The sequence below is a fragment of the Bos javanicus genome, chromosome 16, assembly GCF_032452875.1.
Source record: "Bos javanicus breed banteng chromosome 16, ARS-OSU_banteng_1.0, whole genome shotgun sequence".
NCBI classification, from domain to species: Eukaryota; Metazoa; Chordata; class Mammalia; order Artiodactyla; family Bovidae; genus Bos; species Bos javanicus.
This window is the reverse complement of record NC_083883.1, coordinates 38129229-38149122: the sequence shown is the minus strand read 5'-3', so window position 1 is coordinate 38149122 and position 19894 is coordinate 38129229. Positions and strand designations below refer to the sequence as shown.

Genomic DNA, 19894 nt, shown 5'->3' with positions numbered 1-19894 from the left:
TTCTTGCCTGGGAAGTCCTATGGACAGAGGAGCCCAGCAGGATATAGTCTGCTGCTGCTGCTGCAAGTCACTTCAGTTGTGTCCGACTGTGCGACCCCATAGATGGCAGCCCACTAGGCTCCCCGTCCCTGGGATTTTCCAGGCAAGAGTACTGGGTGGGGTGCCATTGCCTTCTCCGACTTAGGAGTATAGTTGTATGCTAAGTAGGATGTGTTGGTTCAGTTGTGTCTGACTCAGCAACCCCATGGACTGTAGCCCACCAGCTCCTCTATCCATGGGATTCTCCAGGTAAGAATACTGGAGAGGGTAGCCATTCCCTTCTCCAGGGGATCTTCCCAACCCAGGGATCAAACCTGGGTCTCCTGCATTGCAAGTGAATTCCTCACCATCTGAGCCACCAAGGAAACCCAGGATAGAAGTATAAAAAGAATAATAAAATACTATTCCCGGTCTCAAACTGTTTACATTTCCCATGGAAAGACAAGCCATGCTAAGACTCCATCTTACTCTTCCTTTTTACAGAAAAATGTCTCCAAAATATTTACACTCACATGTTATATTGCCTCATTTTTCCTATTTCCTCAAGCTCTTCTAGTTGAGCTTCTGTCTCACCACTCTACAGGCCTCCCAGGTGCCATTAGAGGTAAAGAGCCCAACTGCCAATGCAGGATACATAAGAGATGTGGGTTTGATCTCTGGGTTGGGAATGATACCATGTAAGAGAATATGGCAACCTGCTCCAGTATTCTTGCCTGGAGAATTGCATGGACAGTGGAGCCTGGTGGGCCATGGTCCATAGAGTCTCAACACGAGTTGGACATGACTGAAGTGACTTAGCTTGCATGTACTCATCACTCTACACAAATAGCTCATTACTCCATATTTCCAAATCCAGTGGTGGTCACTTTTCTGTCCTTACGTTACTCATCAGCTCAGGGGTTGACCACAGCCTGAACTGATGCTCAGTTCAGTTCAGTTGCTCAGTTGTGTCCGACTCTTTGCGACTCCATGAATTGCAGCATGTCAGGCCTCCCTGTCCATCACCAACTCCCAGAGTTCACTCAAACTCACGTCCATCAAGTTGGTGATGCCATCCAGCCATCTCATCCTCTGTCGTCCCCTTCTCCTCCTGCCCCCAATCCCTCCCAGCATCAGGGTCTTTTCCAATGAGTCAACTCTTCACATGAGGTGGCCAAAGTACTGGAGTTTCAGCTTTAGCATCATTCCTTCCAAAGAATACATAGGACTGATCTCCTTTAGAATGGACTGGTTGGATCTCCTCACAGTCCAAGGGACTCTCAAGAGTCTTCTCCAACACAACCAGTTCAGAAGTATCAATTCTTCGACGCTCAGCTTTCTTCACAGTCCAACTCTCACATCCATACATGACTACTGGAAAAACCATAGCCTTGATTAGACGGACGTTTGTTGGCAAAGTAATGTCTCTGCTTTTGAATATGTTATCTAGGTTGGTCATAACTTTCCTTCCAAGGAGCAAGTGTCTTTTAATTTCACGGCTGCAATCACCATCTGTAGTGATTTTGGAGCCCCCCAAAATAAAGTCTGACACTGTTTCCACTGTTTCCCCATCTATTTGCCCTGAAGGGATGGGACCGGATGCCATGATCTTCGTTTTCTGAATGTTGAGCTTTAAGCCAACTTTTTCACTCTCCACTTTCACTTTCATCAAGAGGCTCTTTAGTTCCTCTTCACTTTCTGCCATAAGGGTGGTGTCATCTGCATATCTGAGGTTATTGACATTTCTTCTGGCAATCTTGATTCCAGTTTGTGCTTCTTCCAGCCCAGCATTTCTCATGATGTACTCTGCATATAAGTTAAATAAGCAGGGTGACAATATACAGCCTTGACATACTCCTTTTCCTATTTGGAACCAGTCTGTTGTTCCATGTCCAGTTCTAACTGTTGCCTCCTGACCTGCATATAGGTTTCTCAAAGAGACAGGTCAGGTGGTCTGGTATTCCCATCTCTTTCAGAATTTTCCACAGTTTATTGTGATCCACACAGTCAAAGGCTTTGGCATAGTCAATAAAGCAGAAATAGATGTTTTTCCAGAACTCTCTTGCTTTTTCCATGATCCAGCGGATGTTGGCAATTTGATCTCTGGTTCCTCTGCCTTTTCTAAAACCAGCTTGAACATCTGGAATATCAGCGAACTAAAATGGACTGGAATGGGTGAATTTAGATGACCATTATATCTATGTTGCTACACTTTCCCAATTTTATGCTCCACTCCATTGCCTGCACAGTCTCAATCTCCTTTGCCAGTTTCTATTCCTCTGATAACCATCTAAATGCATCCCAGAGTTCCAGGCTTTCATCACTTCTTTATCTTCATCTATTCAGAGTAAGTACCTCATCTACTCTTATGCCTTTAAATGCCTTGCATACACCAATGAGCCTCAAGTTATTGCCTTTGTCCCTTACCTTTTATCTAAACTCAGCTCATGGGCAAGCACCTGCTTGCTTAAAATCTCCACTTGAATATTTATAGGCTTTCAATATTAATGTAGCAAAACAAAGCTTGTGATCCCTATTCTCTTTCCCAACTTCCGTATCTCAATTCATAGCTCCCATTTATTCAGTTTCTCAGGCATAAACCTAGGAATCATTATCAATTTCTTCCTTTTCCCTACTCCTATTAATGATTTATAAATCAATTGTATTAACTTTACCTCTAAAATAAGTCTTAAATTTGTTCCACTTTCATTTATTTCCACTACTATAATTCTAAAAATAGACCCTAATTTATTTTACACCTGCCTCTTCATTATTAATTCTCCATAATTATCTTTTAAAAATATAAATCAAATATCCCATCCATCCTAGCTTAAAACCTCTAATGGTTTCAGATGCCCTTGGAATAAAATCTAATTTTCTTATCATGACCTATAAAGGACTCTTTATAATTCTAGCCTCAGCATATACCACTTTTTCCTTCCTAACTGACTACACTAAAGGCACACTGACTTTTTTGTTTGTTGAGCAGAGACCAAGCTAGCTCCCACCTCAGGGTATTTACCCTTATTATTCGCTCTAAACGTGTTTCCCACATCTTTGCACATTCTTGGTATCCTTTGGGTCTCAGTTCAAATGTGGTTCCCTTCTCAGAGAGACTATCCAAAGTGAAGTACCTTTCCTTCCTTTACTTTCTCTCTGGCCATAGCCTTGGACAATAGAAACCATTGTCTGAAATCACCTTGTTCAATTATATGTTTCCTTATTTATTGTCTTCCTCTCCCTCTCTGGAATGTCAGGAATCTGGAACTTTATGCATCCTATTCATTGTTATATCCTCAGTGTTTAGGAGGATGCCTGTACGTAAAAGGCTCTCAGTCAATATTTGTTGAACAACTGGCTACAAGACTCTTTAGCTGCTCCCTAGTGCATTTAGGATAAGGTTCAGCAATGGCTCAGCCGGTAAAGCGTCTGCCTACAATGTGGGAGACCCTGCTTCCTTATCCAGCCTTAGCAGTCACTGCTCAGATGCTCCGAACTCTCCTTAGCTTTGGTAGGTACTGTCACTACTCACCACTTCCGGAGTTGCAGCTGTGCTATTCTTTCTTTGGATTCTCTCCCCACTCTGTATTCATCTTTGCCTGACTCACTTCTACTTAAACTTTTAACTCTTAGCTTGGGGTTCAGTTCCTCTGTGTTGGTGGTTGATAGATAATCTTCCCAAACAGCTTCCTATTCAGACCAGAAAGTTTGAAGTCCTCATTTAGAAAGTTCAGAGGTCTCCTTGTCTTCTTGGAACTGTGGATGTTTCCACAAATGCCAATAACAAGAAAAATGTTGGGGGTTCTCACTGAGACTATGGTGTGACAATTCTTTTTTTTTTTTCATTTCTCATTTTATTTTATTTATTTATTTTTTATGAAATGGGTATAATAATAGTGCATATATCATATATTATTTATACTATTTATATTCCTTAATCCCACAAAGTACTTCTCCCCTCTACTGTCTCACCTCTCCCCCTGTCAGAGAGAGAGAGAAAAATTCTCACCACGGTCTTCTTTTTTTTTTGAAAATATGTACCATGAGGTACTTTAGTTATTTTCAGTATTCATCCCACTTGCATAATATCTAAGACAGAACTATGTCATACCATATTCTTTTTTTTTTTCTGAAAAATTTCACAATATAATGTTGATAGTTTACCATGAAGAAATTAAGAAAAGAGAATAGTTTCTAATGTTTATCCATGTATTGACTGTTCGTAGTGCTCTTTACTCCTTCCTGTATTTCCCAGTTTTGTTTTGATATTATCATCATTCATAAAGGACTTTATCATTTTTTATAGCTCGTGCATGCTTCCTTAGCTTTCATTTCTCTGAAGGTGTTTTCACCCCCATTTCAATAGATACTTTCAATGAATATCTATTACAGAATTGACAGCTTTAATTTTTCAGCACTTTATTATTTTTTTTATTTGATAAATTTAACGCCTTTTATTGCCATACCTCATTTTACTGTGCTTTGCTTTAGTGAGCTTTATAGATACATGTTTTTGTTTTTGTTTTTTTTTTCCTTGTTAATTTTCTGTTTAGTTGATCTATCCATAAGTGTGAGTGGGGTATTAAAGTCTCCCACTATTATTGTGTTATTGTTAATTTCTCCTTTCATACTTGTTAGGATTTGTCTTACATACTGCGGTGCTCCCATGTTGGGTGGATATATATTTATAATTGTTATATCTTCTTCTTGGATTGATCCTTTGATCATTATGTAGTGACCTTCTTTGTCTCTTTTCACAGCCTTTGTTTTAAAGTCTAATTTATCTGATATGAGTATTGTGACTCCTGCTTTCTTTTGGTCCCAATTTGCATGGAAAATCTTTTTCCAGCCCTTCACTTTCAGTCTGTATGTGTCCCCTGTTTTGAGGTGGGTCTCTTGTAGACAACATATGTAGGGGTCTTGTTTTTGTATCCATTCAGCCAGTCTTTGTCTTTTGGTTGGGGCATTCAACCCATTTACGTTTAAGGTAATTACTGATAAGTATGATCCCGTTGCCATTTACTTTATTGTTTTGGGTTCGAGTTTATACACCATTTTTGTGTTTCCTGTCTAGAGAATATCCTTTAGTATTTGTTGGAGAGCTGGTTTGGTGGTGCAGAATTCTCTCAGCTTTTGCTTGTCTGAAAAGCTTTTGATTTCTCCTTCATGCTTGAATGAGATCCTTGCTGGGTACAATAATCTGGGCTGTAGGTTATTTTCTTTCATCATTTTAAGTATGTCTTGCCATTCCCTCCTGGCTTGAAGAGTTTCTATTGAAAGATCAGCTGTTATCCTTATGGGAATTCCCTTGTGTGTTACTTGTTGTTTTTCCCTTGCTGCTTTTAATATTTGTTCTTTGTGTTTGATCTTTGTTAATTTGATTAATATGTGTCTTGGGGTGTTTCGCCTTGGGTTTATCCTGTTTGGGACTCTCTGGGTTTCTTGGACTTGGGTGATTATTTCCTTCCCCATTTTAGGGAAGTTTTCAACTATTATCTCCTCAAGTATTTTCTCATGGTCTTTCTTTTTGTCTTCTTCTTCTGGAACCCCTATGATTCGAATGTTGTAGCGTTTAATATTGTCCTGGAGGTCTCTGAGATTGTCCTCATTTCTTTTAATTCGTTTTTCTTTTATCCTCTCTGATTCATTTATTTCTACCATTCTATCTTCTAATTCACTAATCCTATCTTCTGCCTCTGTTATTCTACTATTCGTTGGCTCCAGAGTGTTTTTAATTTCATTTATTGCATTATTCATTATATATTGACTCTTTTTTATTTCTTCTAGGTCCTTGTTAAACCTTTCTTGCATCTTCTCAATCCTTGTCTCCAGGCTATTTATCTGTGATTCCATTTTAATTTCAAGATTTTGGATCAGTTTCACTATCATTATTTGGAATTCTTTATCAGGTAGATTCCCTATCTCTTCCTCTTTTGTTTGGTTTGGTGGGCATTTATCCTGTTCCTTTATCTGCTGGGTATTCCTCTGTCTCTTCATCTTGTTTAAATTGGTGTGACAATTCTTAAGGAAGGCTTGTTTCAAATAACCTATTACCATAGCAATCAGAAAGCAGTTGTAGTGACTAATATAGTAATAAAAGTTTTGAAGGTTAGGTTAAGCAAGGTGTTTCCTATGAAAACTGATGACTTTTAATTCTTTACCCCTCTGCCCTTGGGCCCCTTTGCTTTTCACTGCTTGTTTTCTAAGGAATGGGCGTTTTCGGGAATTGGGCTCTAATTATCAAGTTTCATGAGTACATTTCTAAGTCAAAATTAGACTTGTGATTAATTTAAACTTGGAAACATCCTTTGAACTTAATGGGAATTTTCCATTTGTAAGAAAACATTTTTTCAGGGCAGACAGCTGAGGAGGAAAAAACAAGCAAATATCATCATATATATAAGTTCACTCGAATCTCATAAGTGTCTTTCTACAAATCCCAGAAAGGATTTGGATTGTTACCCCTGTTCTGTTCACTAAAGCTTCTCCTATCACAAAACTTGGTGGTGGTTTAGTTAATACGTCGTGACCGACTCTTGAGACTCCATGAACTGTAGCCCACCAGGTTGTCAGTCCATGGGATTCTCCAGGCAAAAATACTGGAGTGGGTTGCCATTTTCTTCTCCAGGGGATCTTTCCAACCCAAGGATCAAACCCACATCTGTTACATCTACCTGCACTGCCACGTGGGTTCTTTACCAGTAGCTCCACCTGGGAAGCCCATCATAAGATCATCTGTGAGTAAATATGAATTACAGAGTCAAAAGGAGGGGACATACCTATGGCTGATCCATGTTGATATATGGCAGAAACCAACACAATATTGCAAAGCAATTATCCTCCAATTAAAAATAAATTTTAAAAAATAGTCAAAAGAATATCCTGAAGTTCAGAATAGGTAAAAATCACAGTGGGCTGACGTAGTCAGGGAAAGCTTTGTAGGAGACAGGGTAAGAATATGGCTTTGGAGGTTGAATGCAGTTGAGTAACCAAGATGAAGAAAGGACATTTCCCTAGAAACTGTGACAGAGCAGATGTAAGCAAGAAGCACAGGGCCAGTGAGTAGACAAGTACTGCAGAGGAATTATTGCCACAAAGTCAGCTTGAGGTCTGCTTAGGGAGAGCTCTGTTGCCCCACCTAAGGGGTCAAAGTCTTTTGCCTGTAGATAGTAGGAAAATGTTAAAAATCTGTCACTGTACAAGTAATATACTGCAAATTCAATTTAAGAAAAAAAACTTATCTTGTCATGGAATACAGGATCTATTAGAAGGAGGAGAAACTGGAGGTAAAGAAACTAGTTTGGAATCTCTCATAAGGTATAAAGGGAAGGCTTAGATTAGGCAAGTGGCTTGGAAAAGAGTATTCAGAGGCGAAGGATAGCCACCAGTGGTGGTGATGCCACACGTTAGGAAGGTGCCATAAGTCCTTTCCTTAAAAGATTAAAGTTGCTGAGCTTCTAGTGCTCTTTGTGGACTCCTCTCCCTATATTCTTTGTATGCACCAAGTCTCAATGTCCTTCAACAATTCTAAATCAAGACTCTAAGATCTTTAAGATTGGGAATTTCCTCCACTCCTCCCTTCCTTCCAACAGCTTTGGTGAAGAATAGATATATGGCAAACAGAATGTTTTAAAGTCTGCAATTTGGTGAATTTTCACATATGTATACAGCCATGAAACCCCATCACAAATAAGATCATAAGCAAACCCATCATCCCAAAGTTTCTTAGGCTACCTTTTTAATCCATCCTTCCACCTCAAAAATTCTGTAACTCTCACCCCCATCCCCACCTAGACAACAATTGTTTTGCTTTTTCTCACTATAGATTAGTTTTCATTTTCTAGAGTTTCATGTTAATGCAACCATACAGTATATATTCTTTCTCATCTAACTTTATTCATTTCACATTATTGTTTTTAGATCCATCCTTGCTGTGTCTATCAATAATTTAATTATTTTTATTGCTGAGTAGCATTTCATTTTATGAAGTGAAGTGAAGTCACTCAGTCGTGTTCGACTCTTTGTGATCCCATGGACTGTAGCCTACCAGGCTCCTCCGTCCATGGGATTGTCCAGGCAAGAATACTGGAGTGGGTTGCCATTTCCTTCTCTAGGGGATCTTTCTGACCCAGGAATTGAACCCAGGTCTCCCGCATTGCAGGCAGATGCTTTAACCTCTGAGCCACCTTTCATTTTATGCATAACAACAATTTGTTTATGCATTCACTTATTGATGGACATTTGGTTTGCTTCCTGTTAAGGGGCTATTACAAATGAAGCTGCTTCTGTTTCTGTTTTATTGTATCCATTCACTTGTTTTTAGATTTCACATATAAATAATAAGATATAATATATCTTATATAATATATATAATAATAAGATATAACATTTGTCTTTATCTGACTTGTTTCACTAAGTGTAATACCCTCCAAGTCCGTCCATATTGTTACAAATGGCAAAATTTCATTCTTTTTTTTTTAATGGCTGAGTAAATAGTCCATGGTATATATTGAATGGATATACCAAATGTGGTTAACCATACTCATTAAAGGACATTGGATTGCTTCCAGTTTTTAATGAATAAAGCTTCTAAAAATATTCAATTACAAGTTCTTGTGTAAACATGTTTCCCCCCAACCCTGGGATAAATGCTTTAATTCCTGAGTTGTATGGTAAGTACATGTTTAGTTTAAGAAACTGCCAAACTATTTTCCAGAGCATCTATACCATTTTACAATCCTCCCACCTCTAGGCTATGCTTCTCTCTTAAGCTCCAGACCTTTGATTCCAACTGCTTATTGGGCAAATTGCCTTGGATATCTCCCATCCTCAAGCTCAGCATGTTAAAATGTGAGTTCATTATCTTCCCTTACATACCAGTAATCCTCTTTTAATTTCCGGTCTTCACTAACATAACCATTTACTACCCAATGTAGACACTGAAAGCCACCTTGGAGTCCTCTTTCTCATCTATTTCCACATTAAATCCAAAACTTGGATAGGCCCGTTTTAACTCTTGTCTTTCAAACAGAGAAGACAGATCATTATTATCTACCAATAATTATAACTATCTAAGCATTAACATAATGATATCCTACCTTGGGGTACTTCCTTGTCAAATTAAGCACAGGTATTTTAGAGTTGGTAGGTATATTAATGCTTATGGTATGGAGAAGTGAAATAGACTCACTGGTCACATATAAATAGGTCTAAATTGCCAAGTGAATTTAAAACCCTCTGTATAGTAGCAAACTGGAAAACACAGATTTATTCTGGGAAGAGCTCTAGACTTCTATCTGGGTCAAAACTGCAAATAAATTCTACTATATTTATGAAACAAGTATTTTAGCAGTGTGGAGACTGTCAAACAATCATATGTGGCCCAGTTTGCTGGCTTAGATCCTCTGTCAGTTATAATAATATGTGGTGGTGGTTTAGTTGCTAAGTTGTGTCTGACTCTTGTGACCCCATGGACTGTAGCCTGCCAGGCTCCTCTATCCGTGGGATTCTCCAGGCAAGAATACTGGAGTGGATTGTCATTTCCTTCTCCAGGGGATCTTCCTGACCCAGGAATTGAACCTGGGTCTCCTGCATTGCAGGCAGATTCTTTACAGACTGAGCTACAAGGGAGCCCATAATAATGTGTAAAAGTCACCAAGGAATTTAGCTAATATTAATAATAATTGTGCCTTGATGGCTCAGGAACTAAATATCTACATTTAAAATTTTTGAAGAAATTTTCAAGTTGTGAGATGAGCCAGAGAACACTTGTTTCTGGTCAATACTCTGGCCATTTGACAGAATTTGAGTCATACCTCACTGCCGTTACTAACTATTCTTACCTAGTTAGGTCAACCACATGACCCCAGGCTCCAAACTATGTCTTCTTTGTCCAAAGAACAAATTATCCTTAGATCAAATTCTCAGAGACATGACTTAACACTCATCAAATTGACATTCTGAAATAAAGGCCCTGTCAGTGCTGAGAAGTAAAATAAAGAAATGTACAATGAAGAGTCAGGTGCCGATACACTTAGTGGGGATTACTGTCCATTTCTTGGAGATGATCCTTTCCTTGTCTTCTTGAGGTGGGAGACGAGGATCAGAGTTAGCAATACCAACTGTGGCCAGAACACACACACCACAGTTATGATTGGTGGAGAGTCTCCTATGTTACCCTCTTCCTGTCTTCTTTTCCAGTTGGGTAGCCAATTCCACTTCTGGTGAAAAAGCCATCATCTCTTTTGCATTTAGTATAAATGTCTATTAAGAAACTGCTTATATTGAAAGCAATTAGTAATATCGTGTCCCTAGAGACTGTGTAGTGTGACTGCTTGGCATAATTGTAGGTGAGGAAGCCAACGCAGCTTTGTAACAGTGGGGAATATGTTCAGGAAATTCCCCATTTAAGCTCATTTCCAGCCAGTTTTGTTCAATGAGTCCTATGGGACATTGGAGTCCTTGGACGCCAGAGCCATTATTACTGTAATAACCAGGTCCCATCACGTTACTGGACTGTCACCAACAGCTGCAAAGGGAAAACATTCATAAGATTGCAGCCTTAGACATGAGAAAGAAGCCGGGATCCTACCTCTTGTCTTCTTGCTTGGAGCACAACTCATTTCCAATCCATCTTTTCTTCCCAGCTACTCAGCATCCAGGTTTGACTTTCCTGTGGATATACTGGACATACAGTGAGCCTAAGAAAGTGAAGCTGGAGAACTAGACATAATAGTTGGCTGCACAATCAGCTAATCTTCTGAGAAGTTTGTCTGGCGTAGGCCCAGACACCTGCAAAATTTTCAGGGAAGAGCTCACTCACTCTCGCTTAAGTCTTTCTGTGTTAACTTTCCATTGATGCAGTAATAAATGATCATAAATGTATTATCTTATAGTCTTGTAGGTCAGAAGTCTGACAGGTCTCTCCTGGCTAAAATCAAGGTGTCACAGGGCTGCATTCCTTTCTGAAGGTTCTAGGGGAAGATCCACTTCCCTGCTCATTCGAGCTGTTGATAGAATTCAGCTCCTTGTGCTTTAGCTAAGGTTCCTGATTTTTTACTTGCCATCAACTCAGCGCTTTTTCCAGTTTCTCAAGGCTATTCACTTTCCTAGGTTTGTGGCTCCCTTCCTCCATCTTCAAAGCCAGCAATGGTGGGTAAACTCATTCTCTCACTTTGACTCTCTTCTCTTTTCCCCTCTATCTCATCCTTTTATAACTTAGCCAGGCCATGTTTTCTGCCTTTAAGATCTCATGTGATTAGACTGGGCCCACATAGGTAATCCAGAATAATCTCACAATCTCGAGGTCCATACCCTTCATTACATCAGGAAATTCTCTCTTGCCATTTCATGCAACAGACAAATACCAAGAATTTGAGTTTGAGCATTTGCGGAGGTCCACTACTGTGCCTGTTAAATTATCTAAAGGTAAGAACTCATTCATTCATTTATGTATTTTTTCAACAAACATTTATTTAGTGCCTTTTATATATCAGACAATTTACAAGGCATTGGATGTTCTTTCATTTGTGAACTGTAAGAGGTGACAAAGAATTTGTGCGTTGAGCAAATTTATCTGCTGAATTTTCTCTTGTGCCACATATTGTCCACAAGAAGAGAAGGCCTGGGAGGCAACTGATGACATAGGAGACTCTCCAACAACCATAACTGTGGTACATGGTCATCCATCTCTAACTCCTATGCTGATTCAATTCACTTCCCACAGATGAGGGTCTGGGTGTCAGATGAGGAATTAATGATGTATATGAACTACTGTGGGAGTTACCTTTAATTTAGAAAGAATCAATTCATGTAACAATACGTAAGGACATATGATATGTGCTATGGTGTGACACTAGCATCCATAAATACAAGTTTTGCTCTACAAGAGCTTATGATTTAATTCAGGAGATATGACACTTCAAATAGTTTGGTAATAACGCAGAGCAATATTTCATTTAATCGAAGCAAAAGTCATGCTTCACTTACAGGGAGCCTAAGAATGACACAACCAATGCAAGCCTGAGACATAGGAAAACTTCCTTTCTTTCCTGTATACATCATCAGCAGGGGTGGTGCTGGTAGTGGGAGAACAGGATCAGAGTTAGTAATATCAGCTGTGATGAGAACATCTCATTAATTGATGGACTACAAATAAAAGATAGCATTATATATTCTTTCTCTGTTATCTTCCTTGAACAAGGAAAAACTAGGGAAAATTACATAAAATATAATACTCAAAGTGACAAAACCAAATGCTGGTGAGGACGTGGAGTTACACGAACTTTCTCATTGCTAATGGAAGTACAAAACTATACAGCTATTTTGAAAGGCAGTTTGGCAGTTCCTTACAGAACTAAATATACCCTTATCATATGATCCAACAATCTTGTTTGTTGGTATTTATTCAAATAAATTGAAAACTTATGTCCACATAAAAACCTGCACACAGATGTTTATAGCAGCTTTATTCACATTTGTCAAAACCTGAAAATGATCAATGTTTCCCTCAGTAGGTGAATGGATAAACAAACTATGGTACACTCAGAAAGTAGAAAGTACTAAAGAAAAATGCACTATCAAACCATGAAAAGATATGAAAAAAACTTGAATATATATTACTAAGTGAAAGAAACCATCTTTCAAGATTACGTATTATATGATTCCAACTATACGAAATTCTAGAAAAGGTTAAACTATGGAGACAAAAAAAAAGATTATTGGTTGCCACAGGTTTGGAGACACAGAGGCTCTTTAGGGCAGTGAAACTATTCTGTATAACATCACAATGGTGGATACATATCATTAGAAATTCGTCCAAACCCACAGAATGTATGGCACCAACAGTGAACCCTAAGGTATATTTTGAACTTTGGGTGACAGTGATACAATGATTTGTCAACGTAGGTTCATCAATTGTAAAAAATGTACCCTAGAGTGATGGGGCCTATGGATGATGGGGTAGGTTGTGCATGGGAAGTGGTAAGGAGTTATATGGAAGCTCTGTACATTGAGCTCAGTTTTCCTATGAGCCTAAAAGTACTCTAAAAATGAAGCCTATCTTTAAAAATGCCATTGCTACTATTTTCTGAGCACCTGTTTTGTGTCAGACACCAGGCCAATCTATGTAAGCTATCTCTTATCCTAAAATAGATGCTATTAACTTTTTGTGGGGGCTCCAAAATCACTGCAGATGGTGACTGCAGCCATAAAATTAAAAGATACTTATTTCTTGGAAGGAAAGTTATGACCAACCTAGACAGCATATTGAAAAGCAGAGACATTACTTTGCCAACAAAGGTCCATCTAGTCAAGGCTATGGTTTTTCCAGTAGTCATGTATGGATGTGAGATTTAGACTATAAAGAAAGCTGAGCACCAAAGAATTGATGCTTTTGAACTGTGGTGTTGGAGAAGACTCTTGAGAGTCCTTTGGACTGCAAGGAGATCCACCCAGTCCATCCTAAAGGAGATCAGTCCTGGGTATTCATTGGAAGGACTGATGTTGAAGCTGAAGCTCCAATACTTGGCCACCTGATGAGAAGAGCTGACTCATTTGAAAAGACCCTGATGCTGGGAAAGATTGAGGGCAGGAGGAGAAGGGGACGACAGAGGATGAGATGGTTGGATGGCATCACCGACTCAATGAACATGAGTTTGGGTAGGCTCCGGGAGTTGGTGATGGACAGGGAGGCCTGACGTTCTGTGGTTCATGGGGTCACAAAGAGTCAGACACAACTGAGCGAATGAACTGAACTGAACTGAACTGAACTTTGTCCTACAAATTAGAAAACTGTTACTTGTCCAGAATAAATGAGTTTGTCAAGGTCCTTCAGTTAATAAGTGAGAACCTGAGATGCTAACCTTTATTCCCTGGCTGAGAAGACCAAGTACTTTTTTAAATTATACTATACTGTCTTTGGAGAAGGCAATGGCACCCCACTCCAGTACTCTTGCCTGGAGAATCCCAGGGACAGGGGAGCCTGGTGGGCTGCCGTCTATGGGGTCGCACAGAGTTGGACACGACTGAAGCAACTTAGCAGCAGCATACTGTCTTTAGGAACCTGCTTGCCAGTGCAGGAGACTTATATAAGAGACATCTTCCAGTTCAATTCCTGGTTGGGCAACCCATTCTAGTATTCTTGCCTGGAGAATCCCATGGACAGAGGAGCCTGGCGGGCTGCAGTCCATAGGGTTGCAAAGAGTCAGACATGACTGAAGCAACTTAGCATGCACACATGCATGCATACTGTCTTCTCTAATAAACAAAAATACATATTCCTTTTTATAAATACAAAGTGAAGGGAATTATATTTAACGATACAGAGGACATTTGATAACAATCACTGAACCTTCAAGCAGAAAGATACCTGACTAAGAAACTAGGAAATAAGTTTATGGCTGAGAAAAACAGAAACTAAGAAGGTACACATGAAGTAGCTATAAGTCCTTTCCAAAGAAGAACACTATTTAAAGTCCAGTTATATCTAGGAGGATTCAAACTTCCAATTATGGAGAAGTAGTCCTTTCAACTCAGTTCTTCAAGAGTTGAAGAATTTATTTACAACCATAAATTCTGGACTCTGGAGAGCAACCCAAAGCAGGTAGACATCCGGGTGGGGAGGAGTGTCATCTATACTTGGAGGAAGGGAATAGCACCGAGATAAAAAATGTTCCCATTTTTGTCAACTTTTTGCTTCAAACAAGGCTAAAACTTAGATAGGAAATCTAAAATCTTACTGACCTGAAGAATCAGAAGGCAAAGTTTAGGGCAACCATAACAACTAGAAGGAAAAATTCTAGAAAAGCAGAAATCCAGAGAAATGGAGTCCCAAATTCTGTATATAATGTCCCCACATCTCTAGCTACTCATGAACTACTGTGTGAATGGCAGATGTCAAGCATATGACTAAGGTTCAAACAATTGAACAAAGATTTATGCTGCTGCCCATTATGAAGCAGTGAGTTTGGAGTGTGAGTTTGATTGAGTTGCCTGCCTAATAGAAAAAAATATTCCATACCCCTCAAGGAATCCAGTTGAACTTATTTTTCACAATGAACAGTTCAAAATGTTCAGGTAGCACCAAAAAATTATTGTACATATGAATAAACCAGAATATATGATCTATACTTTTTTAAAAAAAGGCAGTGTAATAGAGACTGTTTCCAAAATAACTCAGGTGTTGGAAACTGAGACAAAGATTTTAGGTTAGCTATTATAATTATTTTCAATACTGTAGAGGAAAACATGATCATAATTAACAAACAAATAGGAAATCTCCACAGAGAAATGGAAACTACAAGAAAGTATGGGTGTTCTAGAACTAGAAAACAACATGTCTAAAATTTTTAAATTCACTGACTGGACTTAACAGTAGATTGGAGATGACCAAATAGAATGAATGAACTTGAAGTTAGCTGAACAAGAATTACACAGTCTGAAGAACAGAAAGATTGCATACAACAGCGAAAAACAGAAGAAAGAAAAAGAAAAAAGCCTCAGTGACATGTGGAACCGATAATGTGGTTGGGTAAGATAATACAAAGGGCTTCCCTCGTGGTTCAGTGGTAAAGAATCCACCTGCCAATGCAGGAGATTCAGGCTTGGTCTCTGGGTTGGGAAAATCCCCTAGATGAAATGGAAACCCACTCTAGTATTCTTGCCTGGGAAATCTCATGAACAGAGGAGCCTGGAGGGCTACAGTCCAAGGGGTTGCAAAAGAGTAGGACATGCTTAGCAACTAAACAACAACAACAAAGACAATACAAAGATATTTTCTTACTGACCATAACCCGCATTCCTTACATTCTAAATAACTGCTATCTTCATATACTAAATCAGCTTTCAGGATGATGTCAATACTTGGCTCACTCTATGAGGTCTGCTATTCTCATTTTCAGTGGTGCTATTAGTTAACTCACCCAGCTGTTACTGAGCCTTTTATTTTTCTTGTATCAGCCACTGTGCTAACTGTTGCAGAAAGTAGATGAAATAAATATTATACTTGAGAGGGCATGAAATGAGTGCAACACTAGAGACTCAGGCAAAGGGCTATTGTGATGAGATGTTCACTAGAGAAATTTTTCCAGCAACTGTCCATCTTCTCTTATTGGAGAGATCATGAGAAGGAGTTGACCCCACAGTGTTTCAGTCCCTCCCTCTCTTCTCTTTGGGATTTGCTTGTCCGTAGAGAATTTGTGTCCTACTCAGTGATATATGGTATAAGGCATTGCCCCTGCTAGACAAACCTTGTGTTGGCCATGTGAGGTCAGAGACTTAAGCAGCGAAGTCCAATTCTGTGAGCAATGTTAAAAAGTCAGTTGCTGAAGACCTAAGCCAAATTCACCAAAAATGTATGCCTACATTAACATTTTTAATGGTGGTATAGTATTTTGATGACCTATATGTACTACCATTTAGGTTGTTTCTGATTTTTTTTTCTTTTTGTTGTTATTACTGCAATGAACAACTTATTATATGTTTATCTACATGAATATTTCTGAAGAAAGAAATGGAATTGCTGGGTCAATTGGTAAAAGTCTGATAACTATTGACAAAGTTTCCCCCAGAATCCATTGCAACAATTTTTACACCCACCAATTTTTCACAACCTCCTATCTTTTTATTTAGAGCATCCATTTGTTCTCACACAAGGAGCTCCATTTTGACTGCCCCATTCATCCACATCTTAGTACTCTTTATAGCCATTAATCCTTGGCTACTAATCTCTCTCACAGGAATTGATGTTGGGACATTCTGTAAAAGATGCAATACTTGCTGAAAAAAATGTGCAGTCCTCTCTCTCTTCTATAATATCTCCCTGATTTCTATAGGGACAGGACAAATATAGCAAGTTTTTCAAAATATGGTTTGAATATGTGGATGTCAAATACTCAAAAAGATTTATTTTTAACCATGCAAAACTTGCCATTTCATGAGGGCTTGGTGGTGATGAATGGGGATGCAAAAGTAGGAAGGAAGTCACTTTTTAAGGATAAGGCCTTTTAATTCCATCTTTTGAACTTGGAATATCCCAGTGGAATTATACCAAACATTTTTGTTATCATATCTCAGAATAGTTTACCAACATAAAGATAATAGTGACTTAACTATGTTTAGGTTAGAGGCCTTGCAAAACACTTGCAAGACAAGTGGGGTGTACATTAATATCCCTGTTTTACAAATGAAGAAATGGAGGCTTAAAGAATACAAGTATCTTGCCCAGGGTCACTTTCTAAGTGGCCAAACAAGGACTTAAACTCAGACCCACATCCTAGCTTGAGCTGACGAGAAAGACTAAAGGCCGATTAAACAGCACAGTGAATAGCTAAGAGTAAACGTGTTTTCGTTTCCTCTACTTTCATTCTGTTACTAGTCCAAGTTCCCTTTGCTTGCCACATGACAGGCCAGTGAATCCAAGAGACAAGGTGTTGAGGCAAGGCGTTGAGATAACCGCATTTGGAAAGCCAGCTGACTGAGAAGATGGCAGACTAATGTCTCAAAATAACCATTGTGTTGGGGCCTGAATGCCAGGTTCCTTTGTAGAACAGAGAGAGGGAGGATCTTAGGAAGTGAAGGCCATTATCTTGCAAATATCTCCTGGAATGGCCAACCTCAGGGAAGGAATGTGTTAATCTTTTCATTCTGGCAGCCATTCACAGATGGGCAGGGTCAGATTATCTCCCTGTGAGCTGAACAAAGGAAGTTATTTAGATTCATGTTGAGGTTTGACAGAAAACAACAAAATTCTGTAAAGCAATAATCCTTCAATTAAAAAATAAATAAAATTTTTAAAAATGTCAGGTGAGGGGGGCAGGGTTCCCTTTTAGATCTAAAACCAAAAAAGATGTTCTTTTCATTATAGGGGACTGGAATGCAAAAGTAGGAAGTGAAGAAACACCTGGAGTAACAGGCAAATTTGGCCTTGGAATACAGAATGAAGCAGGGCAAAGACTAATAGTTTTGCCAAGAAAATGCACTGGTCAAAGCAAACACCCTCTTCCAAACAACACAAGAGAAGACTCTACACATGGACATCACCAGATGGTCAACACCGAAATCAGATTGATTATGTTCTTTGCAGCCAAAGATGGAGAAGCTTTATACAGTCAACAAAAACAAGACCGGGAGCTGACTGGCTCAGATCATGAACTCCTTATTACCAAATTCAGACTTAAATTGAAGAAAGTAGGGAAAACCACTAGACCATTCAGGTATGACCTAAATCAAATCCCTTATGATTATACAGTGGAAGTGAGAAATAGATTTAAGGGTTTAGATCTGATAGATAGAGTGCCTGATGAAATATGGAATGAGGTTCGTGACATTGTACAGGAGACAGTGATCAAGACCATCATCATGGAAAAGAAATGCAGAAAAGCAAAATGGCTGTTTGGGGAGGCCTTACAAATAGCTGTGAAAAGAAGAGAAGCGAAAAGCAAAGGAGAAAAGGAAAAATATAAGCATCTGAATGCAGAGTTCCAAAGAATAGCAAGAAGAGATAAGAAAGCCTTCTTCAGCAATCAATGCAAAGAAATAGAGGAAAACAACAAAATGGGAAAGATTAGAGATCTCTTCAAGAAAATTAGAGATACCAAGGGAACATTTCATGCAAAGATGGGCTTGATAAAGGATAGAAATGGTATGGACCTAACAGAAGCAGAAGATATTAAGAAGAGGTGGCAAGAATATACAGAAGAACTGTACAAAAGAGATCTTCACGACCCAGATAATCACGATGGTGTGATCACTAACCTAGAGCCAGATATCCTGGAATGTGAAGTCAAGTGGGCCTTAGAAAGCATCACTACGAACAAAGCTAGTGGAGGTGATGCAATTCCAGTTGAGCTATTTCAAATCCTGAAAGATGATGCTGTGAAAGTGCTGCACTCAATATGCCAGCACATTTGGAAAACTCAGCAGTGGCCACAGGACTGGAAAAGGTCAGTTTTCATTCCAATCCCAAAGAAAGGCAATGCCAAAGAATGCTCAAACTACCGCACAATTGCACTCATCTCACACACTAGTAATGCTCAAAATTCTCCAAGCCAGGCTTCAGCAATACGTGAACTGTGAACTTCCTGATGTTTAAGCTGGTTTTAGAAAAGGCAGAGGAACCAGAGGTCAAATTGCCAACATCCGCTGGATCATGGAAAAAGCAAGAGAGTTCCAGAAAAACATCTATTTCTGCTTTATTGACTATGCCAAAGCCTTTGACTGTGTGGATCATAATCAACTGTGGAAAATTCTGAAAGAGATGGGAATACCAGACCACCTGACCTGCCTTTTGAGAAATCTGTATGCAGGTCAGGAAGCAACAGTTAGAACTGGGCATGAAACAACAGACTGGTTCCAAATAGGAAAAGGAGTAAGTCAAGGCTGTATATTGTCACCCTGTTTATTTAACTTATATGCAGAGTACATCATGAGAAACACTGGGTTGGAAGAAGCACAAGCTGGAATCAAGATTGCCGGGAGAAATATCAATAACCTCAGATATGCAGATGACACCACCCTTATGGCAGAAAGTGAAGAAGAACTAAAAAGCCTCTTGATGAAAGTGAAAGAGGAGAGTGAAAAAGTTGGCTTAAAGCTCAACATTCAGAAAATGAAGATCATGGCATCGGTCCCATCACTTCATGGGAAATAGATGGGGAAACAGTGGAAACAGTGTCAGACTTTATTTTCTTGGGCTCCAAAATCACTGCAGATGGTGACTGCAGCCATGAAATTAAAAGACGCTCTCTCCTTGGAAGGAAAGTTATGACCAACCTAGATAGCATATTCAAAAGCAGAGACATTACTTTGCCAACAAAGGTCCGTCTAGTCAAGGCTATGGTTTTTCCTGTGGTCATGTATGGATGTGAGAGTTGAACTG

The 19894-nt window shown here is 39.1% G+C and overlaps 1 protein-coding gene across 1 annotated transcript in view; it reads left to right on the top strand.

Annotated features, from left to right (window-relative positions):
• Positions 1-19404, top strand: part of LOC133227721 (uncharacterized) — a 33908-nt gene extending 14504 nt beyond the window's left edge. The window contains exon 2 of the mRNA XM_061382561.1: positions 17882-19404. Coding sequence (XP_061238545.1) covers positions 18061-19092 — 1032 coding nt within the window. The 5' untranslated portion in view covers positions 17882-18060 and the 3' untranslated portion in view covers positions 19093-19404. The remainder of the gene's footprint in view (positions 1-17881) is intronic.
• The last annotated feature ends 490 nt before the right edge of the window (positions 19405-19894 follow it).